Source organism: Suricata suricatta, chromosome 2 (assembly GCF_006229205.1).
Source record: "Suricata suricatta isolate VVHF042 chromosome 2, meerkat_22Aug2017_6uvM2_HiC, whole genome shotgun sequence".
Classification (NCBI taxonomy): Eukaryota; Metazoa; Chordata; class Mammalia; order Carnivora; family Herpestidae; genus Suricata; species Suricata suricatta.
Window position 1 is genome coordinate 17,590,175 of NC_043701.1, and position 23,125 is coordinate 17,613,299.

At 52.3% G+C, this 23,125-nt stretch overlaps 2 protein-coding genes and 1 long non-coding RNA gene across 6 annotated transcripts; 2 read left to right on the forward strand and 1 right to left on the reverse strand.

Annotated features, from left to right (window-relative positions):
• Positions 1–6: 6 nt before the first annotated feature.
• On the forward strand, positions 7–4,247 carry CYREN (cell cycle regulator of NHEJ). Of its 3 annotated transcripts, none has more exons than XM_029923070.1 (5): positions 7–468; positions 583–658; positions 1,190–1,466; positions 2,297–2,372; positions 3,245–4,247. In XM_029923070.1, exons 3-5 carry the CDS (start codon positions 1,327–1,329, stop codon positions 3,497–3,499), a joined length of 471 nt encoding a protein of 156 aa, XP_029778930.1. In that variant the 5' UTR covers positions 7–468; positions 583–658; positions 1,190–1,326; the 3' UTR covers positions 3,500–4,247. The 3 variants fall into 3 exon arrangements, with proteins under 3 accessions (XP_029778930.1, XP_029778940.1, XP_029778951.1); XM_029923080.1 differs by having other exon boundaries at positions 7–433; XM_029923091.1 differs by lacking the exons at positions 7–468; positions 583–658; positions 1,190–1,466 and adding an exon at positions 1,486–2,071.
• TMEM140 (transmembrane protein 140) lies at positions 4,132–18,580 on the reverse strand. 2 transcript variants are annotated; one of them, XM_029923056.1, is made up of 3 exons: positions 17,965–18,580; positions 6,241–6,342; positions 4,132–5,675 (listed from the first exon to the last, which is right to left on the reverse strand). In XM_029923056.1, the coding sequence occupies exon 3, from the start codon at positions 5,636–5,638 to the stop codon at positions 5,084–5,086; it is 555 nt and encodes a 184-aa protein (XP_029778916.1). In that variant the 5' UTR covers positions 5,639–5,675; positions 6,241–6,342; positions 17,965–18,580; the 3' UTR covers positions 4,132–5,083. The 2 variants fall into 2 exon arrangements, with proteins under 2 accessions (XP_029778916.1, XP_029778906.1); XM_029923046.1 differs by lacking the exon at positions 6,241–6,342 and having other exon boundaries at positions 17,965–18,578.
• On the forward strand, positions 10,162–15,666 carry LOC115278645. Its single transcript, XR_003903011.1, has 2 exons — positions 10,162–11,330; positions 15,013–15,666. It is a non-coding gene; the product is annotated as an uncharacterized LOC115278645 (long non-coding RNA).
• Positions 18,581–23,125: the final 4,545 nt, after the last annotated feature.

Here is a 23,125-nt window from a genome sequence, read left to right on the forward strand (position 1 = left end):
CGCTCGTCTCGCCGCGGCAGGGGCGGCGCAGGGTCCCCCAGAGCAGGGCGGGCCGTGGCTCGGGAGCGGCGGGCACATCACGAGCTGGCGGGGCCGGGTTTCCCCCAGGTGGCGCGGGCTGTGCCCGGCTTCGCAGGCTCCCCGCGCCCGGCCCCCGCGCTGCTTGGAGCCCCAGCGGCGCGTTGGCGCTCAGGCACAGGGTTTGGCCTGCAGGCTCGGCTGCGCGTCCGGGCTGGCTGTTGCACTTTTTTGTAACCTCGTGCACATTGCTGTCATTTCCTCGTTTGTAAAAATGGGCTTGATAATACCTGCCTGGGGGTGGAAGGAATGGTGTGCCTGACTGCGGAGCTGTGCCTGCGCCTGGTGTTCGCCGTGCTTCGTAGTTGTGGGAACCGGGGACTGTCGTCACTGCCTGAATTTTGACAGCAACCAGGTACACTGGCCAAGGCCTGCCCTCTGGCCGGACAGGTTAGGATGACTTCCTGCTCATTTTTTCCTCCCTTAAGTTGTAAACAGCCTTCTGGATGAGCAATAACTGATTATGATTCAGACAGGGCTTATTCATGGTCGATCCTTTTCTAGGCAAACCTCTGCTCCAGTAAGAGTCTCCCTAGGCGGAGCCCTGAGCTGCTTTCAGAGCCGACTGCCAAGTGGACGGGTGAGACTTGTATCCTGAGTCCTGGGTGGGGACTGAGCTTTAGGGGGAGGGAGGGGCAGTGGTGGTGTTAGGTGGGGGTGGGGAGAAGAGAGACCAGGTTAGATGAGAGAGGCTGCGAGGGGCCGTCTGGATGCCCCCATCCTGGAGCCGGGTCCGTTTGTGGTCCCCAATCCCTACTGCTGCTAAAATCTGGCCCCTCAGAAGTATCTTTGTATTAAGGGAGGGAGAATTAGCCAATTAAACCTACGGGGAATCAAAATGGTCTTGGAGTTCTCTGTAACCACACCAAGGTAGAGGAAATGAGAAGCCTAGAGTGGGGAGGTGAGGGAGAGATTCTGAGAGATATTTTAAGGGTAGGATAGGCTGGGCACCCTGGGGACAGTAGCATCTTGGACGGCAGGGACAAGGGGAATGGGCCATCTTAGTCTCCTGGGGCCTGCCCTCCACCTCTGGCCTGTGCTGACCAATCATTTCAGCTGGTGACTGGAATATTCTAGCTTATTAGAGCTCACTGGACTTTGTTCTTTGTAGGAATTAAAGCGTGACTCCCATTCAGGACAAACAGACCTAAAGTTCCGGTCAGATGAGACTGGGGTTTCCCATCCTGAATTAGAAAAAGCAAGTCATTAAGCCTGGGCCCTGACTGGTCTTCATGAGAGAAAAAAGAGATGGAAACTTTCAAATCTGGGGTTAAAAAGAGGGTCCTTCCCACATGGATGACAGCCCCGGTGGCCGAGAAGAGAAAGGTTCCGGTAAAGACCCCGAAGGGGAGGAGACCGGCAGCAATGCCAGCGGCTGCTGCAGCAAGGTGGGACAACTTCCGGCAAAATGGGACAACTTCCGGTCGGTCCTGGAGAATCAGGAGGAAGGAGAGTTTGCAGGCATCACAGTTGCTGAGGCTGAGGCTTCCTGTGCTGGCTGAACTGTGAGGGGTGGGTGGGTGTTTCAGTCCCACAGCCGTCCCTTCGGCTCTTAGGTGCGCAGGCCTCAGAGACGAAGGGCGCTCTCCCCTCACAGACAGGCGCCGCCTCTGCCGGTGCCTCCGCCCAGCCAAGCCCTCCCAGGTGGTGCTCACACCTTAGCCAAGCTTCCAAGGCCGGCTGTCCAAAGTACCATTCATTCGCAACAAAAATTGTGACCATCAAGTGGTCAACACATGGACCAGGGTCCGGCCTCCTTGAGGGCAAATCTTCAGGGACAGACAGACAGACGGGCAGGAGTCACCATGAAATGGGGATCTGAGGGGCCAGTTAGCTGAATGATGGTAGTGTGGGGAGTCTTCAGACTGCCGGGAAGGGGACGTGCCTGCGTTCTACTAGACTGGGCACCCAGGCCTCCCTGCCCTGCCTCTCCCTTCTCTTTCGTGTCCTGACTGGCCCGCAGCCCTTCTGATTGTCTCGGCCCTGCGTGCAGGTGGGTTTCTGGCACGGGTTGGCCTGATGACTGATCTGCTCGTGTCCCTTGTGTGTGGGCCAGTGACTGATCTGCTCGTGTCCCTTGTGTGTGGGCCAGTGACTCTCAGGGGCTGGCCATCGTTCCCTACTTCCAGGTCGGAAAGTGGCTGCGGGTGGCGAGGCCCGGGGATGTGAGACCTGAACCTCATCTGTCCCCATCTGTAGCATCATGCCTTCCTTTCAGACTTCCTGCCGTGAGGACTGTGTACTGCATGAGCGAGGCCGAAATGGTGGATGTGGCTCTGGGCATCCTGATTGAGGTAAAGTCCACGGTGCCTCTGCTTACTCTGATGACCAGAAACCGGCCCGGGCCCCTGGTGAACGGCAGTGAACGAGACGCCCTGCATTCTCAGTTGGCCTGGGGGAGCCCTGTCATCTGTCATCCCGCTTCATCCCGCTGTCCTTTGTCTGGTGCTTCTCACCTCCCCTTGGCCTCTCCCTAAGTGCGGTGTCACTGAATGTTTGTGACTAGACACTTGGGGAGGGAGTGGTCGTGGGCCAGAGAGCAGCTCTCTCTGGGTGATTCTGTGCTGGTATGTGGGGGGTGTGGGGGGGACAGGAAGTCGTTCACTCCTTACGTTCTCTGAAGGGTCTCAGGTGGGCGAGGCGACTTAGCCGAATGCCACCAAGTTTCCTAGCTTCTGAAGTGAAGAGTGACTGTACCACCTTAGTGTTGTATGGTACTTTCTAGTTGACCAGGTGCTTTTCTGTTATTACCTCATTTAATCCTTGCAATAACCCAGTGATAGTGACTTCAGATACTACTGTCCCCATTTCACAGATGAAGATACTAACGCCCAAGGACTTTCCCTTAGTTTCGCAGCCGATAAGTGACAGAACTTAGCCCCACACCCAGGTTTTGTATCCATGCGCCTTCCGTTCTGTCACCCCGACCTTTCCAGAGAGGCTGTTCCTATTTTTCTTTTCCACTCTGACATTCCTCAGGCCCCTGCCCACCTCTCTCCCGAGTCGGGAGCTGTGGGGGGTTGGGGGAAGAGCCTCTGATTTGGGGGCGGTGCTCGAGCCCGGCACACGCTGGCTTCCGGTGTGCTCTGCGTCGCAGGCAGACAACCACGTTCACCTGGGTAATAATACAGCGTCTGCTTTGCCCGTCATCTCCCCAACCCTGCAGGCCCGGAAACAGGAAGAGCCCGCGGAGCCACCAACTCTGGCTGGTGCTGATAAGCCGGAAGGGTCCCCGACCCCCTCGGCGTCGTCCCCAAGCTCTCCTGGCAGCAGAAGCGAGGACGAGGACAGTGGGAAGGACGCCCCTCCTCCAGGCCTCAGCCCCCCTCAGGGGCCCACAGGGTCACACTCTGCCCGCAGTGGAAGCTCTGAGGACGACGAGGACGCGTTCAAGTATGTCAGGGAAATATTTTTCAGCTAAAGGGACCGGCTTCCCAGGACTTTCTACCCGGAGCACTGAAGGAAGCCGGCTTCCCCTCCCTGCTGGGGCCTGCGGCTGCTCCTCTCGCTCCTCCCTGGGCGCTCCTCCTCGGAGGGCAGGGTCACCTCCGAGGGGAGCTGCCGTGCTGAGTGTGTGGAAGTGAGGAATCTAAGTGAGCTTCAGTCAGAGTCTGTCTGTGCTGTGCCTTCTCTGCCCGGAGGCTGTGGTTTTATTGCCTTTCCAAGTCCAGGGAAAATATGGACATAGTGGCCAAACTGATTGGAACTGAAGAGCCAACTTAATAATTTTCAAAGGAAAAGAGGCACGGCTGCTAAGTGCACTGGAGTTCCCATGGTCTGGTCTGCGTGGTCTCTCTCTAAGGAGGAAGCTGTTCTGAACCCGGTTCCTGTCCCTCCCAGAGTCCCTGGGGAGGGGAGGGAGGGGCGGCAGATGCTCTGTCCACAGTTCTCTGCTCTGTGTGGGATCTTGAAGCTCAGTGTGCAGATCGGAAGCCCTCCCCTGGCCGGCCACCTTGCTGCCCCGACGAGGCTCAGCCTCAGTCCCTCGGCAGTTGTAAAGCGAGCGTGGGACAGGAGCCCTGCGGACACCCTAAAGAGGAGATCACACCGGAGTCCCCATTTCTGACTCTATTCAGCATGGGTTTGGACAGGCAGAGTGACACAGTCATTTGCTGTATAGGGTTTTCCAATACACAGGTGCTGAAAAATACAAACAGTCCCCCAGCGTTCGAGTTGTTTCCGTCCTTTCTGATTCTGGGCTGACAGGTGACAACACCAACAATCTGCATGTACACAGAACTGTCCCGTTGTTTTCACCTTCCCCTCCTGCCCGGGAATTTGGCGCATCCTGTTCCCGACTCCCAGGTCACCTGCTAGGAATGCTTTGCCCACTGGGCCCCCCTGCTCTGTCTGGCTTCAGGTCTGGGAGACTTTTTGGAAGAACCTTCAAAGCCACCAGGGCTTGTCTTTGTTCTCGCGTGTTCTGTCTTCAGTGAATCCCTCAGGGACCATTCGTGGGCCTTCAGGAGAGGGGCTCATCACCTCACACCCACCGTGGAGAGGGGGAGCTTGCTAACCAGAGCCCAGAGGGACACTGAGGTGCACTCTCTCTTTCATAACGCTCCCCCTTTGTTGCCATGAACTTTCATTTGGTTCTAGTGTGACAGCTGGCTAATTATGCTGGAAACCAGGCCCTGTGATGGGAATCCTCTCCCCCTTGTCCTGAGGATGAGGTGCGAACGGCTTGCTCAGATCAGTTAATTAAAGCAGGAGTTCTCAGGGCCATGAGCTGTGGGTTTTGTGGTGCGTTCTTGGGAACCCCGGAAGGCCCGCAGGATGGACAGCCCCACACTAAAAAGCCGCAGGTCCCGTGGCTGCTGCCCCCTGGCCTTCTTGGCACTGGTCACCCCCACCTCCTCCACAGTGGGTCCCATCTGCCAGGGCTTGAGGCCGGCATTTGCTATGAAACAGGTTGAGAAGACATGCCAGCCCATGAATTTTCTGGCACCTTCTCTGAGTGGAGTTCAGACCGAACTCTTGCAATCGTGTGAGCCTCCCAACAGAACTAGTAGCTGTCGAGCTTGATCTTGTCCTCTGCTCTCCGAGGGAACACAAACGTGGCCATGAGCAAGAGGAGGAGCAAGGCCTGGGCGGTGCCCAGAGCCAGAAAGCTGGGCTCCAGGGGGGACAGCCTGATCCACTTCCACGTGTAGGTGAGGAAGAGGCCCAGGCCGCTGGCCAGCAGCATGGAGGACATCGCCAGGAAGCCCACGGCCAGCTGCCACTCGGCCTCGTTACTGTTGCACCAGGCCAGGAAGAGGGGCAGGGGGACGAAGAGAGCGAAGACCAGGGCCCCGTACACACCGAGCCTGGCCAGGGCCAGGCCGACCCGCGGCACCCCCAGGGCCTCCAGCTCCGGGAACTGGTGGCACTGGAGGGAGCCGCTGCCCTCGTTCCACAGGCAGAAGTTGTAGAAGCCGATCCTGAGGTCTGGTGAGTCCGCGAGGTTGCCCGCCTTCCAGAGGAGCGCGTAGAACAGCAGGGAGATGACGGCCACCGTGGCCAGCATGATGCCCAGGAACAGCAGCTGCCTGCCCCGCGTTGGCCTCAGGACAGTCATCGTCTCCTGCCCTCTGCTGGGCCGCCTTCCTGGGCACCTGAGGGAAGTCACACCAGTGAATGTGCAGCCTCCCTTCGGGAATCCCATGAACACCCATGGCAAGGGGTGGGAACGAGCGAGAAGTCAGAGGGAGCCCACCAGCAGGATGCACTTGGTAAGTCACTGTGAGCCACCTCTCCGGGCCACATGCAGGAGGAGAGGCAGCCTGGGCCACACTGGGTGCCTGGAACAGGGTGACTGATGCCCTTTGAACAAAGGCTGTGCTGCAGTTTAAACACCACAAGCCACTGGAAGTGGTTGTGAGGGAGCTCCTCAGATCCTTTTGAGGGTGGGTTGTGGGTTGTCTGGGGTGAGGGAGGAGGCTTGCCATCCCTGGGGACCTGGAGGAGGAGGAAGGTGCTAGAGGCACAGGGCTGTCAGCAGCAACCCCCTGGCGGGGGGTGGGGGGGGCTACAAGAACCACTGTTAATGGGCCACAGACCTGGCACATCAGAACTTCTAGGTTGGGGTGGGTGGGGCACTGGTGTGTTCTAGAAGCCCTGTAGGCTGATCTAACACAAGCTGGGGGTCAGGGGGTCTGCTAGACTTCTCCGTGAGCTTACCCGCCCTCCTCCGGGAATCAGGACTTGGTGAAGACAGAGGCCATTGCTCACGAAATCACACAGGCACACTCATTACTTTTTAAGTGTCTATAATTTTTCCCCCTGAGAACAGGAATCATAGAAATCTTGGAAAATAATATTTAAAACAAGAAACTATAAAAAATAACCTCTTCTCCCACCATGTACATAGAACCACTGATAATTTCCTACCAATATTTTTTTCCTACGTGCTGATATATTTTTAAAGAATCACACTGTTGACCACAAAGATTTTCTCCCGGAATATTCTGAACATATTTCGAGGCTGCTAAATAGTCTTCAAAACCATGTTTAATGGCCGCGTGATTGCTCCTGTTGTAGATTTGTCCGTCACGCCATTGGACAAACTGTTTCCATTTTTACTATTCTAAGTGACACTTATGGAAGATGCTTGTTTGATTCTTGTCTGGAACCTGATTTTTCCTCCGGCTAGATATCTACAGCGCAATCATGGAGCCAAGGGTAGAAGTACTTGGTAGTGATCTCGTTGCATACTGCCAAATTGACCTGCAGAAAACTTAATTGCACTCCCTGCAAAATAGTGTACACCGTCCTCATCATGTCTGGACAACCTTTTCCCTATGTGTTTAATCCGAAGGACTTCTCCAAATTGGTCTGTATCACAGTGCTCTATATTCAATACCTTTATATTTGTAAATTTTCCACCATGTAATAAGACAGCCATTTACATCCCAAAGTGCTTGGGACCTCAGTGCCGCCAGCTTTCCAAGACACAAAGGGCTGGGGACACATACAGAGTGGCGTCCTGTCGGTGCACCCAGCCTGGGCCGCCAGGTGGTGTTCTGCAGTGAAGTGAGCAGTGGCCCTGGGGGGGCAGGGGAGGCTCAGGGGCCCGACCAGTCCCATCCCTGTTCTGCAAGAACAGGAAGGGCCCAGAGGAGAAAAAGAACATGCACGAGGGAACAGGAGACAGGACCTGCTGAGGGAGAGGGCGCCGCACCAAATACCACGGACTGGGCCGCTTATAAATGACAGACATTTATTTCCCACAGCTCTTGGGGCGGAGAAGTCCAAGATCAAGGGGCTGGCTGATTTGGTGTCTGGTGCGCCCACTTCCTGATTCATAGAGGGACATCCTTCCCCTGTGTCCTCACAGGGTGGAAGGGACAAGGGGGGGGCATGTCTCTGGGGCATCTTTATTTTTTTCTGGGAACTCTCTAACAAGGGCACTGATTTCATTCATGAGGCCGCTGCTCTCAACCTCATCACCTCCCAAAGGCCAAACCTCCTGACATCGTCACCTTGGAGGTTAGATTTCAGCATACGAATTTTGAAGGACACAGTCATTCACTCTGTAGCAGGTGACTCCCTTCAGAGGACCTGAGTGAGTGCAAACAACGCAAATAAAGATTTATCAGCAACTCCTTTGACCAGAGCTGGGACATCGCCTGGCAGTGAGGCCAGTGCCCTTCAGAGCAGACATGTAGATCTGTGCCTGCAATGAGGTTTTGAACTCATGTTGCCACCACCCACCTTGGGCCTATGCCCTGGCTTTTCCTTCTGGGGAGCTGGGCAGGGAAGCGCTGAGGTGACAGAGAAGGGCTCGTGGAGGCCCTGGGCCCTACCCCTACCCCCTTTGCAACAGCAAGGTTTACCAGGTATGGAAAGATGTCTTTAGTCCACGTGTTGTGAGATTGGCGGGGCAGAAAGTTCTAGCCCGCCCAGCTTCGGTGTGGGGAGGGTCCTCAGCAGGAAGGTGTTCTGTACGGTTTCCATAGCTCACAAGTTCTTGTAAAAACTGCGTTTTCAGAGGGTTTAGGTATTTCAGGGTGAGGGTTGGATTTCCAGGGCTGGAACCCTGATTTGTGTGCGTGTGCTGTAGCAAATGAGCTTTGGCTTGCCTCTGTGGGTTGGGAGTGGGGGTGGCATTACATGGCTGCTCCCTCTTCTTTATTTCAAAATAAAAATTGCTATTTTTAAGCACTTTTGACTTGAAGACAGAGCCAGGTTGGTTCAAAAGGCGTGGCGGGCCCCAGAGGAGGAGATGTATAGGCCACCTCTGGCTGTGGCTCCCAGCGCCCGGCCTTTGTTTTTGACTTCCTCCCTTTCTCTCAGCTGCCCTTTGGGAGGCTTTCAGTACAGAGTGAAACAAAATAAAACCGGACCTGGGAAGCCCAGGGGCACAAGTGTGGGGAAGATGGATGTCCCTGGTTCACCTTCTCTCCCCTGCCCACACTACACCACCCCTTTGTAGGCACAGAGTTCAGCTCCTCCACCTGGAGCTTGGGGCTCAGCGCTGCTGGGCAACTTTGAACTTGTAGTTCATTCTCCATGGGGGGTTGCCTGCTCCTGGTGCTCTCCACTCTGGCCACGCTCAAGCCATCCCCAATCCCATCTGCCATCTCGCTCAGGCTCCCCCCCAACTCCTGAGGTCCTGCCCTGCTTTCCGCCTCTGAATCCTGTGCCCGCTCCCCGCCTTTATCCACTCTGCCCCCCATTTTATCCCCTGAATGTGCCTGCTACACAGAAGGAACTTTATTTTTAGAAAGAAGAAAGGAAGAGAGGAAGGAAAAGAAGGAAGAGCAGGAAAGAGAGAGAGAAAGAATGAAAGACAGACAGATGGAAGGAAGGAAGGAAGGAAAAAATTAAAGAAAAAGCCCAGCCAAGCCCTGTGGTGCCCCTCCGTTATTGCCCGGGGACATCTTCTGTGCGCGTCCTGAGGCCAGGGGTGTGTTTTGTGTGTCAGACACACTGAGCACAGCGCTGGGCTGGCTGCTACCCGTGTCCGGTCCAACATCCAGACAGACTTCGGGACCTCAAGGACCGAGAGGCTGGAGGCTGGTCACAGCTCCTTTGTCTAAACATTTTGTGGGGAAAGCCTCTGGGTGTTATGGTTGGAAATCCCTGTGGGGTGCTTCTCTGCTGTACTAAGAGCCCGCCCTGGCTTTTTTGGCTTTTAACAATCCTCATAATCACGTTTTAACTCCCTCTCATGACCAGCCTTGCCTCCTTCGGAGGGTAAATCAGGAGACTGCCGCGTCACTGCTACCATTTTTAGCTGAACTTTTTCCTGTTTATAAGAAAGCAATACATGATAACTCCAGAAAACTAGAAAAATATGTGAATGACTAAAAATCATCTATAACTTCGGGTTGTAGAAACAACCACTCTTAACGCATTTCCTTCTGTAATGTTGCTTTACACGGTCGGTCGGGCTCCCTCGAATAAGTATGTTTGTATCCGCTTTGTCAACATCGTTACGGCGTGAGCATTTCCCTATGTCATGAGAGGTGTTTCCTGAACAATATTTTTCAGGGCTGCCCACGCTCTACCACATTACTTTGTAGGACTAGAAATAATGCTGTGGCAATGTTCGTGAGTCACTGTCCCCTGCCGTTGGGACTTGCTTCTCAAGACACCTGCCACTTGCGCTCCTGAGTCACAGAATCAAAAGGAACTTCACAAAGTGTCCTAGGACCTTTGTTCCCTTTCCCGGAGGAAGATTCGTAGCTCTGGTCTCCATCTCCCGGGTATATTTGGCACCGTTCTGTGAATCTGCTAGAATACCCATCCTGTGCCCATTATATCACTCGACTGTACACAGATATGGACCATGTGCTTATTTATAACTTCAGTTTGTCACTTATGGCTTTGCATTTTACACGGTCGTCTTATCCCAATGATTACGATTCCCACAAAACCCCCTTCTCCTCTACTTTGTCTTCTGTAAAAACAACCTCAAATCCCTACCCTCATTCTATTTTTTTTTCAATCTGTTTTTCCTGCCTCCATGTCTAATGATATCCAGTAACCAGATTCTCTCCAGAGCTGGGGCTCAGTCTCTCACCATTTACCTGACTCACACCTGCACGCCTGTCACTCACGATGCCCCGAGGTGGCCTCGTAGAGCAGACCGTCTCTCATGCCAGGCGACTGCTGCTCCACTACCGTGGAAATTCTACTTACTCACTGAGTGTTCAGAGAGCTCTTAGAGTGAGCCCCGCGGAGGGGACCGGAGTGCCCATGAAGAACGTCCCCTTCAGAGTCCCCCTCTGGGAGCTAGACCGGAACTTCTGAGCTCTTCCACTGGGAGTATATTGTACACTCTACCTGGATGGCTGCATATGTTCCAGAACGTGCTACCAAGGATGACTTCTGCTGCCCATGGTGGCCTCTTTCCACGGCAACATTAACAATACCTGGCATCCTTCCTGCTTCTTTAGGAACGGGGCACCTTGATACTGTCACCTCTTGGACCGCTCCTGTTATGCCTGCCCCCCACTCTCTCCCTCAGCTTCTGCTACAGTGGCTTCTTCCTTATTTCTAAGAACTTAAGGCAAGTCAGGACTTCTGTACTTGCCATTCTCTCTGCCTGGAATGCTTTTCTGTTATTACGTGCCTCCCTCCGTCACCCCCCCTTGGGCCTCTCTCCTCATGTCGTTTCTCAGGAAGGCCACCCCTGGTTAGCATCTCCACCTGTGCCTCTTTCCTGCTCTCTCCCCATGGCTTTTGTGCCATCTGACATTTTCTTGGCCCCCCTCCCTCGTCCCTGGTACAGTGTAACCTCCACGGGGCAAGGACTTTAATCTGCTGCTCAGTTTTAGGTGTCTGTGGTTAGCTGGTCTGTTTATTTGTCAAAGATCTATCTTTCACTCTTCTATCCCCCACACCCACGACTGCAGGGCACATGGTAGGCACTTGATAAAAGTCTGTTAAAGGACACAAAGGACACGCAAATGACTGCATGAACATCAGCAATGGTACAAAGAGTTGCTCAGACTCCTCTTTCCGTCGGTTTTTCCCATCTGCTTCCCTGTCGTGTCCTCCTCCTTCCGGCCCCTCCCTCTTTCTTCTCCGTCCCACTTCCTACATGTGAGCTCTCTACAGGATTCTCCTGTCTTTCTCAGACGTGTCATCCGGCCAACAGCGCGAGAGCCGCATGCCGAGAGCAACGTGGAAGGACATGAGATGTGGGGACAGCGGAGGCCAAGGGCACACCAGGAGAGGTCGCTCCCAGGGCCCCCAGGACTGCCTGGTAGAACCTGATGGTGTGTTGTCCGAACAGAACAGAGGCGTGAAAGAAAAAACAGGTAGCTGATTAGGTTGTTACTAGTTATAAGTTCATCTCCAGGCTTTGCTTTTCACTCGTGATTTAAGAAAGCTCTAGGGGACAATAGAGGGAAGAACTTACTTTGAGAATTCTCTTTGACCAGTGGAAGGTGTCTAGGAAGAAATAGAGTTTGAGAGTTTGTGAATAGTTAAGAACAGACTTCGGAATCTCTTTGGGCATTTACCCTGTACCAGGCTCGGTGCTGAGCACTTGGGCGGTACTATTCTGTTAAGTTCTTACAACAACCGTATGTGAGCAGGTTTATGATTGCTGGCCCCCTTTTCCAGAGGAGAAAGCAGAGGCTTGTTGAAGGTCAGGAACTTCCCCAAGTGCGCACAGCCAGTGGACGGTGACGTCCATCAGGCAAGGTTGTCGTAGTCACGAGAGACTTGCCTCCATTGGACTGGGCACGTGCCTGCTGAGGCCCAGTGGACACTCTTGTCATTATCTGCACTTCATGCAGTACAGACCACATGGAATAAGCATTCTGGGCACAGACCTTGCTGCGGTGTGTCGTGGGTTCAAATCCCAGCTCTACCATTGACTAGCTATGCTACTTAACATTCCAGCGCCTGGCATCATCGTCTGTAAAATGGGCACAATAGAACATATTCTGTGGATGTTAGAGGAGTTGTTTATGTACGGCACATGGACTATTACCCAGGGAGTACTATTATTGTCGTAGGGAGGAAACTGAAACTCAGGGGAGGTAAGCCCAGGGCGACACAGCCGGGCGCATCCAGCCCTAGAGGACACAGACGGTGCTGGCGTCCACTAGCAGAGCTCGGCTGGGGGAGCTGCACTCCAGGAAGTTGGCTTCTGTGCACTTGGACGCAGGCACAGCCGCCGCAGGGGTGCTAAAGGGCGGGGACCTTGGGGCCCGACCACCGGGGCTCAGGGCCTGTGAGCTCGCCCATGTGACCTGGCCTCTCACACCTACTTCCTGTCGGGGCCCCACCGCTGGCCCGTTCCTGGGGGCTGTGGCGAGACTGAGGTCACGCCAGTAGGCCGGTGCACGCCAGCCTGGGCCTGCTCCGCTAACAGGTAAAGGATGGAGCCATGGTTGGGTGCGGCATGGACGGAGAGCGCGGCAGAGTCGGGGAAGGGAATGTTAGAATAAAGCCAGAAGAACGGAGCCCGACGGAGTGGAGGGCCAGGCTGAGGGCTTACTAGGCAGATGAGCCTGCTGACCCTGACTGGAACCTCTCTGGCTGACCACACGCACGACCAGGGCGCTCGCCGCGTGGGTGCGGCTCCGATGGACTTAAAAAGGGAAGAAGAAAGGGAAATGTGTCATGTTTCCTTTGGCAGGTTCTCACTTTTCAAAACTGGGCCACGGTGGTACGTCCCAAAGGTGCTGAGGCAGAGGCCCCTCCACCCCAACCCCGGGGGTCACACTGCGCTCTGTGGCTGGCCAGGCTGGACTTTAGCCTTTTGAGCAATGTATGACATTTTGAATTGCTTAATTCCACCCTGGAAATGAAAAGCAGCTTCACCAGCACAAATATGACCACACACAAGACTGCTACACAGGGTCAAAGTCGTCTGTCTCAAGACCTCCACGAACGCCGAGCTGCTGACCTAGGCTGTTTTGGTGGTTCTATCAACGTTAGCCAGCTCTGTGTTCCGTTGTTTTGTTGCTTGTTAGCCTTTGTAGCAGATGAGGAGGCTGGGAACAGGGTCAAAAATTTTTTAAAACTCTAGAGGTAGAAAAAAATCCTTTACCACAAGAACATGCCTGCACCTTGGACCCACCCTCACTGGTTTTTTTTTTTAATGTTTAAAAAATTTTTTTAATGTTTGATTCAGCGGTGGGGGAGAGTGAGCGAGCAGGGGAGGGGCAGAGAGAGAAGGAGACAGAAGCAGGCTCCAGGCTCTGAGCTCTCAGCACGGAGCCCAAGGTGAGGCTTAAACTCAACGAGTCATGAGATCATGACCTGAGCTGAATTTGGACGCTTAACCGACCGAGCCACCCAGGCGCCCCTTCTCACCTGGTTTTTAGTGGCGGGACTCCACAGCTAGTTTATGGGAAGCTAAGATTAAGGCTCACAGGACCCAAAGCACAGTTTGAAGATAAGTAGTACTAGAATGTAGGCCAGCCTTTGGCTGTCACTCTCGGTTCTCCTGTCCAGCCCTCTCCTGCTACCCTGGTAGGCATCCACAGCCCCCCTTCTACTGAGGAGGCCAGCGTATCGTCTTGTGACTCCATTAACGGCACATTTTGGATGGTTCCCTGACACATTCCCTGTGGACTCAATAGCTCTCAGGGCAAACCAGGGACCTGGCTTCATTGAATTTGCCTTCTAGTTGAGGAGACAAACACCAGTGGTGAACTTTCTAAAAGGCAATTCTAATTTTTGAAAAGATTTGGGAAGGAAATCAACAGGATGAAATAAAGGAGAGAAGGGGGCTGGAGGAAGCCATGAGTCTGGATTAGGGGGTCCGGGAAAGCCCGTGTGCGGAGGAGACATTTGACTTGAGGCCCGAGGGACGGGAAAGAGCCTTCCAGGAAGACAGTGCGGTTGTTAGAAACACTGGGTTGGGAGAGGAAGGGATTTCCGGGCTCAGGGTGGCTCCAGCCCCATGACTGAGGAGAGGGGCTGGATGAGGCCGAACAGGTGAGTGGACCCAGGTCCCTGAGGGCCTTGTGGGCCAGGGTGAGAGGTGTGGATTTTATCACTCTACCCGAGTGTCCCATCACCTGTCCCTCTTCCCCCAGACACACGGAGCTAGGCGCCCAGACGGCGGCCTGAATGCACAGGCAGACCTGGGAGCTGGGGCAGACGAGCAGGGGCCAGGTGTCCCCTCACACCCGTCCTGCCCGCTGGGCCCGCGGGAAGCACCGAGGCCTCCTTGAACGTAGTTTGTAGCCAACAGTTGAAAGAAGAGGAGGTCAAGAATAACAGATGGTCATGAAGACCTTAGATTTTGCAAGAGGTCTTTTGAGAGAGAGGGTTTTTCCCTGACAAGTTTGTAATACAGACAAAAGGGCTTCCAGACCCGTGCAGACGAACTCAAAGGCAGCCGATCACAGCTAAATGGAGTGGCTGATGCTAGGCCTCTCCCCCTTCCCCCTCACGACCTGTATTTGGGAACCTCAGAAAGCCAGCCTTTGCCTGCTGTGGCCTCTGCCTGCCGGTCATCTGGCTGCCTGAGGAGGGGGCAGAGGTGGCTGTTCCTACCACTGTCTGCTCTGCCTGGGACTTCGTTGTTGGCACCGCCCTACGGCTGCCCAGCCGACAGAAGGTACCTCTCCTCACACAAGCGCTGGGGCTCTAGGGGTCCCCTCCCAAAGTCTGCTGATGTGCAGGTTTGGGCTGACAAAGTGAATTCATATGCTGGGACCACAAAATGGAGGCGGCCTGGTGGCCCAGCCCATGTCATGGTTCTAAGCCCAAGTCATGTGAGTCAGGGAAACCCAACACACCCCGAAAACCCTAGGAAACAGGACCTGCCTGCCTTCTAAGGTGACCCCGGCCTCCTGGCCAGTCAGGCCCCTTTGTTCCCACGCTGCTGCTTCTCTGGTCTACTCCCTCCACATCCCGCCCAGAGAGCGCCCTGCTTGGGACGCGCTGTGCCCCCCCGAACCCACGGCTTGTTATCCCTCAAATAAAGGAAGGGTAAACCCATCACTGAATTCTTTCCATTTTGTCATCTGACAGAGAAGGCTGAGGTGGTGTGAGCCCAGGGGTACCCAGGAGAGCTCTGAAGACCTCAGCCGCTAACAAGACATACGGTGCACGTGCCGGAAGAGGACATTGCCGGTGCCTGTCACACGCGTTAAATCACCTTCAGGTGGACCGTTTTGTGGCCTCTGGCCGGCTAGGGTGACTGAAGTGGTCTCAGTAGCCAGCGCCCAAGTAGATTTCTAGAAGTAATTGGGTGAAATTGGACCCCCACCCCCAGACTGGGACCCCCCAGGGCTCTTGGACGGACAGCTCACGCGCGGAGTGTCTCCAAAAAGCCACACATAGGGAGTTAATACGTGATAAAAATATTAGAGTTCACTGGAAGGTTTTTCACGAATGGGTGTGGAAGCAGTTGATTAGCTTCCCGAAAACAAAAGTAGTTTAAGTCCTCAGGTCACCCCACATTCCAAAATAAACTTCACACGGATCCGAGGGTGAAATGCCAAACAGAGGAAGAAAAGAAAGATCGGAAAACAAGTAGAGATTTGATTACGAATGAGAACACTTGGAGCTTCAAAGCAAATTGTACTTCCAAAAAACAATTGCACAGATTTAACCATTTAGAAAGACACACGTCTATAACAAAGACAAAATAATAAAATTCAAAGCCAACAAGTGTGACAAGTATCTGCAGCGAATGTGAAATGTTTAATATTATCAATATACCAAATATTCATACAGACGAGTAAGAAAAACATTATTCCTCCGTCAAAATGGACAAAGAACATGGAGAGATTTCAGGAAAGGACTGCCAAGTAGGTAAGTGTAACTGTTCTAACTTTCTACCAAATGTGTGGGGGTTTGCCTCCACCAAGTAGTTCTCCGTGACACCAGCCAGTGTCCTGCTATTTAACTCAATTCTGACATTATCGAGATGAAGAGAGTGTCAGATCCACGGGTTAAAGGTTCAGTCCCACAAGCCATCTCCCCCTCCCCCTTCCCCCTGCTGACCAGGGCTTAGTCACCTGGGCTGACTGATGAAATGAATCACTGGGTGTTGGTGATTGAATCTCTGGTCAGTCCCACCTCCCTGGAGGCTGTGGGGGGTGGGGCTAAAAGTTCTGACCCTCTAATCACAAGGCTGTTTCTCCAACAACCAAACCCCAGGTATAGGGACTTTCCAAAAGTCAGGTCATTAGCATAAACCCAGGTGACTGAAAGGAGATTGTTATGACTAAAGACACCTTTATCTCTAGTCTCATTTAGGAGATTCCAAGGATTTTAGGAACTCTGTGCCAGGAAGGACAACAGAGTCCAAATATATATTCTTATCATATAAATCACTGTATCTCATGAACTAATATGGAAAAAAAGGTTTATGCCTTTGGTGCGCAAACAAAGATAAGCCAAGTCAAATAACCTGTGAGTTTCCCTATCAAAACTGCAGATAAGAACGTTGGATGGTACCGAGCTCATGGCAAGGCTGGCCTTCTCATACTGGGATGGTGACAGTGGCCCTGGTGACAGGTCAACATTTGCGCAAACTTTCTAGGAGGCAATTTGGCAATATGTGTGCAAACCCCTAAAACTAGTCCTGTCATTTTGGCCTGGCAATTCCGCTTAGGTGTTTGTCCGAAGGCAGCGATCAGAACTGCCATCAGTGGTCTTTATAAAGGAATGTTCATCACAGCTTTTGGCAAGGAACGGGAAGCACCTTGAATGCCCACCACTGGAATTCAACTGTGACAAGTCAAGTTGGTGAGACTCTGCAGACGTTAGAAAAGCCAGGCTAAAATCACACTAATAGAGCATGACTGCCGGAAAGAAGCTTAGGGAACATTCTAAAATGTTACTGCATCTGTCTCCGGGTGGTGGCCTTGTGGACTATGGTTCTCTTTTTGCATGAAAAATACTTCCAGAATTATGTGTTGCATTTATGTAGAAGTGAACTGCAGAAACACACCCAAACTCTGCGATTAGGTAAAATAAGGCAGGAGTCAGCTCCTCGAACAGAGAAAGGGGATTATGTGCAGAATCGAAAGGGATGGTCTTAATGAATGGATTCTCAGGTCTGGGGCTTCGGAAGGGACACGGTGTAGGAGGAAGAAGAAACTGAAAAATGCACCTTAGTTGTCACGAGTTAAGAAGGAAGGAAGGAATCACATAACGTGTGTTTGCTTTCCCAAAGGAGCCTTTGATTTTACAGGTGAAGAGATACAAGGAAAGTTATTAGGGAAATGGTCCCTATTAAACTATTTTTTAAATGTTTATTTATTTTTGAGAGAGAGAGAGAGAGAGAGAGAGAGAGAGAGAGAGAAATAGAGTGTGAGTGGGGGAGGAGCAAAGATAAGGAGACAAAATCTGAAGCAGGCTCCAGGCTCCCAGCTGTCAGCATAGAGCCCGATGCAGGGCTTGAACCTAGGAACTGTGAGATCAGGAACTGAGCCGAAGTCAGCCGCTTAACCAACTGAGCCACCCAGACACCCCTAAAGGAACTATTTTAAGGTCAGCACCAGTGGTTGGGAGAAGCACTGTAGTCTAATAACATAGGCTGTGAATGTCTTAGACCCTGTTAAACACTGAATCAAGAACACAGGTCTTTCTGCCAATCTCCACTCGTGGTGTGTACTTGAAGGATTCCGAGTGTTTCAGTCACTTCGAGTAATAGTTTAGCCACTTTGAGTCCGCACCTCACGGGCCATAAACACCTATTTGCACAGATGTCGTGCAACACCTTGCCGCCAGGTTACCCCTGTGGGCACACTGGCCTTCCCCCCTCCGCTTTGGGGACCTGAGCCCCACAGGATGACGATGCTGGCGGGAGGTGAGGGAAGGAGGGCAGGGCAACCGGGCTAGGTCATTGCGGGGGGGGGGGGGGGCAGACACTGACCAGCAGTCACGAACCCCCGCTAAAGTGTGAGAGGCCTGAGCACACGCTGCACCCAGAGAGAGGCCAGCTGTGCCCCATGCAGGGCAGATACTTACAAACAAGAAGAGGCTGGACTCGCAGACGCTGTAAAAAGGCCGGGCAGGAAGTCAGGTTCGGCCGAGTCTCCTCTCTCGCCGGCTTCCTAAGGTCAGGCTCCCGGGCCGGCGGAGAGGGGCCGAGCGGGCACACACTGTCCCTGTCTCGGCCCACCCGCTCGTTCGCACTCGCAGTTGTGCCCAAGTAAACAGCTCGCCGAGGGCCGGGCACTGATGCTGACTGGTGTCACATCAGCTGATTTCACTTTCATTTCCTCACTTGCTGGTGGCTCGTGACTTTTCAGAAAAAAGGAACGTAAACAACGCTGTTGTTCGCCCGATCACGTACTTGACCCACGCCTGGGCCACCCGACCGTTGACTGAAAGAGCCAGGTAAGTGTGGTGACGGTACCACACGACCATTCCTGAAAGGAAACTGCCCAGGACGCTCTCAAAGCTCCCAGTGGTTTAGACTCCGAGTAAACACGACCTAGAATTTTACTCAGAAGGGACCTTTAGGATCATCTGGGCTAAGATCCCAGTCCCGGGTCACCCCCCTGGGAAGCACTTATGCCCTGTGTCCCCTCCTTTTCAGGAATTTTCAGGCTTTGTGGGATGACTGGGCCTTTCTGGCCTGGGAAACCTCACCAAGGGTGTTTGGGCCGTGCCTGAGCAGCGGGAACATGTCTTCCTTCAAAATAAGAGCAGAACAAAGCTTTTATTTTGTAATCACAGGGGCTCCCAGCCAGAGTTTAAAAATTGTTTTGCCCACATGACCAGCTGGGAATTCCACGGTGGAGTCAGGCTTGGTGAAGTCAGTGAAAGCTGCCTTAGTGATACTGCAGAACGCTTGGCAGGGTTTCTTCGGGGTTCCTCTTCCCTCCGTGTCCTGCCTACCCCACCCCCACCCCTGAGCTCTTTGAACTGCAACATTTTCCCCCCTTTGTAGTTCTTTTAAACTGGAACTGTAGAAAGAGGAGGTCTGATGGAAAGGGTGAAGAGAGGTGTTGGGGCCCAGGCCCCCAGCTACAGATTAGCAAATTATTGATCCAAGCTGAGCAGGACTTTCTACCTGTGAAATGGAAGCGGTCCAACTTTGCATGGCTGTTGTGGGAACCGGAGAGAGTGTGTAAGTGCTTGGCACTCAGTGCTGGGTGCATAATAATGGCAGCTGTTCATATATATATATATATATATTTTTTTTTTTTGGCGAATGTTTATCTATTTTGAGAGAGAGAGATTGCAAGAGCGTGCAAGCAGGGGAAGGGGCAGAGAGAGAATCCCAAGCAGGCTGACAGCCCCAACACAGGGCTCGATCTCACAAAGTGTGAGATGAGGACCTGAAATCGGAGTCAGCCGCTGATCCAGTCACCCAGACGCCCCGGCAGCTGTCACTATGAAAAGCAGGGTTTCTAAATCTTGAGCGTAAACTTCTAGGTAACGCCTTCAAGGCAGAGACAACATGAACCTTTTGGTACGAATACAAAATAGTTACTCTGAAAATTGAACACCGGTGAGTAAAGTGATGTACTAAAACAGACATCTGTACTTATACACTCAGTAGAAGTGACCACGCACATAGTTTGTGTAAAGAGAGCACAGCAGTTCTTCAAAGTTCCTGGTGACAAGCCGTGGCCGCATCCTCCCGTCTCCAGAGCCGAGCGCTTTCACCTGCGTAAGCGGATTCTTCAGCTGTTTCCCCGGTTCTCAGAATGACCTGCTTGTCTCAGTACTTTCTGGTTTTTCAGTTTCAGGCGTCACCTACTGACTCTCAACTGAGAAGGATGCAGGTGTAGCTTTCCTCTCCCTGATTCCACGTGCACAAGCATGAGCCTTACCTTCCTCCTCCTTCCAGTCTGGTTCTAGTGAGGTTTTGCTTAAATCAATAGCCAGCGTCTGCAATACTGTAGCTATGTAAACACCACACACAGTAGTGGAGTCCTGTGGAAAACTGATTTCCCCCCTTTCCCTGCCTAGTTGTTAGCCTTCCCTGGAGATAATAATTGCCTTAATTCGGTGTTTGCTTGGATTTCTATGTACTTAACACCAGTGCATCCCTCAAAACTTAAATCTTTTTTCAAGAGATGTGTATGAGTGGTGCTTGACCCCTTCCTGAGAAAGCTGCCCAGTGCCCTTGAACTTGACCCCCAGCTGTCCTCCTGGAAGGGACCCCCACCATCCCGGGGATCCCCTCCCTTCTGTCCTGTGCTGGAGTCCCTGTTGTTGGTATCAAAGGCTTTTATTGGTTTAGTCTTCATCCTGCTCTTACACTTACCAAAGGTCGATGGAGTACAGAATTTTGGGTGAAAATTATTTGCCTTATAATTTTGAAAGCCTTCTTCCATTCCATCCGGCCTTTCTGTTGAGAGTCTAAAGCTGTTCTGCTTTCCAGCTTCTCAGATCGTCTCCTTTCCTCTGCTCAGGCTTGCAGCTTTGTCTTAAGAAATAAAAATGACGGTGGGGGAAAAAGAGACAAAAATGATTTGTGTGGGTTTTTGGGAAGGCACAAAATTAAATGTGCCCAGGGGCGCCTTGGGGGTTCCGTCCCTTAAGCGTCTGACTTCAGCCCAGGTCATGAACGCACCGTTGATGGGTTCGAGCCCCGCCTTGGGCTCTGTGCTGACAGCGCAGAGCTTGCCTGGGGTCCTCTGTCTCCCCCCCACCCCCCCGCCCTCCTTCTCTGCTCCTCTCCGGCTCATGGTCTCTCTCTGTCTCCCGGAAATAAACTTAAAAAAAGTTAAGGGTGCCCAGTTTGTCATTTTTAGCTGGAAGTGTAATTTTTTTACACTCTTGAGTCCTGCCAGCGGCTCCCTCTGGCGGCGCAGCAGCCTCTTCCTTGCTTAGCACCCAAAGCTCCGGGCTTGGACAGCACCGTCGGCCTGGGCGCGAACTTTCCCACACGGTTCCACACACATCAGTTGACTTGGGGGTGGGGTGGGGAGCTCCGAGGTCTCAGGGCCTCTCCTCCTGGGGCGAAATATTGGAGGTGGCGGCTTCATCTAGCGACACCTCTGCTGGCGGAGCGACGCCGCGTGGGGCAGTCCCTCCGGTCTTTTCGGCTGGCTTCTCTCCCCGCCCTGCGACCAGGCTCGGGCAAAGGTGAGCAGGGCTCCGGCTTTCTTGGCCTGCTGACTCCGGGGACCAGCCTGTGCCCTCTGGCTGGGCGGCGCGAGGGGGCCCCTGACCTCTTGGCCGTGCTTGCCGGGAACCAAGTCGCTGCAACACGGAGGGAGGGACGTGCCCCTCCCCGGGGACACACGGCAGCCCTGGACGGGGAGCTGGGGGCGCGTGAGCCCTGTGTCCTTGGCCACCTGCTCCGGGAGAGGGGCGCTTCCCTCTCGCTGGACTGCTGGGAAGGGAGCGGGAGGACCTGCGGGAGGTCCGAGATTTTAGTCCACATTCTCGAATGAATGTTTCTCCCTCTGTTGTGTGTGTCCTCAGGCCGATCTCCTGAGACGGAGAGGAGGGTTTTTGTTGTTTTGAAGTTTTACTAGTTATGTATTCTCACCGGGGGAGGGGGGAGTAGGGAGAGAAGCTTCATGGGGGCTGCTGTTCTAGAACCAGGTCTCTGCGCCTTTATTGTTTTTCAAAGGGAAAAGTTTTGACTGAATAAAATCTAAGGACATTAAAGTATGGAAGAATACATGACCAAATCCGAAAGGGCAAATTTCAGAAAAATTACGAAATAAGAAACAAATGGTTGTAACTAACAAGTCCCTGAATCTATGAATTTAAAACTTAACTGATAAAAATACTGGTAGGCTTGACTGTGGTGCCTGTTTAGGTTTTTCATTTTGTTAGAACTAATAATCCCGATAAAAGTTTACTGAAGTTAACATTAAGCTACTTTTACAGATTTCTAATACTATATCGAAATAGCCGTCCCTACCGCCCCCCCAAATATCCTGCCTGGTTTTGTTAAAATGTCAGTGATGGTTTAAATAATAGTAAAAATGCAATAGTCCTATCCTTTCATGGTAGGGGACACAATGAAATGGAAATAACGTATTATAATGAAGTCAAATGCAGCTATATTGACTTAATTCTTTTTAAAGATTATTTATTTATTTTGAGAGAGACAGAGAGACTGTGAGCAGGGGAGAGAGGCAGAGAAAGAGGGAGCATCTGAAGCAGGCTCTACTGTCAGCCCAGAGCCCATGTGGGACTTGAACTCACGAACCTGAGATCATGACCTGAGCTGAAATGGAGAGCTGGATGCTTCACCAACTGAGCCATCCAGGTGCCCCCAACCCCATCTATATTTAAAAATGCTCTGAGTTAGAATCCTATCAACATCAATAAAAGCAAACAAAAATCAAATAACAACAATGAAAGTGTTCAATAGAGATAAATCCAAATTGCATTTTTTGTTTTTTCCCAGTTTTACTACAATTGACAAATAAAAATCGCATATAGTTAAGGTGTACAACATGATAATTTAATATACATGCACACTGTATAATGATTACCACAATCAGGTTAATTAATATATCCATCACTTATTTCTTTCTGTGGTGATAACACTTGAGATCTACTCTCTTAAGCAAATTGATGAGTGCAGAAAATGTGATTATATGTTACCTCGTCTATATCCTTATATACAGTGGGATATCACACAGCCGGGAAAAGAAATCCTCTTTGCAACAATGTGAGTGAAACCAGAGCACACTCTACTAAGTGAAATAAACCAGACACAGACAAGGACTCATGATCGCGCTCACATATGGACCCTAAAAAAAAAAAAAAAATCAAACCTACAGTAATGTAGAATATAGTTGAGTTTCTCAGAGGCTGGGCTGAGGAGTAAAAGGGAAGGTATTTGATCCAAAGGTACAGCCTTTCGGTTTAGAAGATGAGTCTGGACACCTGCTGTACAGCATGAATAGAGTTAATAACTGTGTGTTGTGCACTTGAATCTAAATTACTTTTGAGGAGACAAAAAGCCCCAATGTCCCGCAGTGGGTGGGCGCGGATGTTCAGGGTCGCTGCACTGACCTCTGAATGATACCTGCGTGTGAGCCAGGGTCCCCATGACGTAACTGTCCTCTTTTCCTGAGAAGGGGACCAGCTTTCATCTGAGTGATGATCTCTAAAGAGAGCGGGTAAGCCTCACTCTCAGCGAGGTCTCCGTCAGAGATTTTATGGGCTCCTTTCTCATTTACAGCCTGTGTCGCTCATGGGT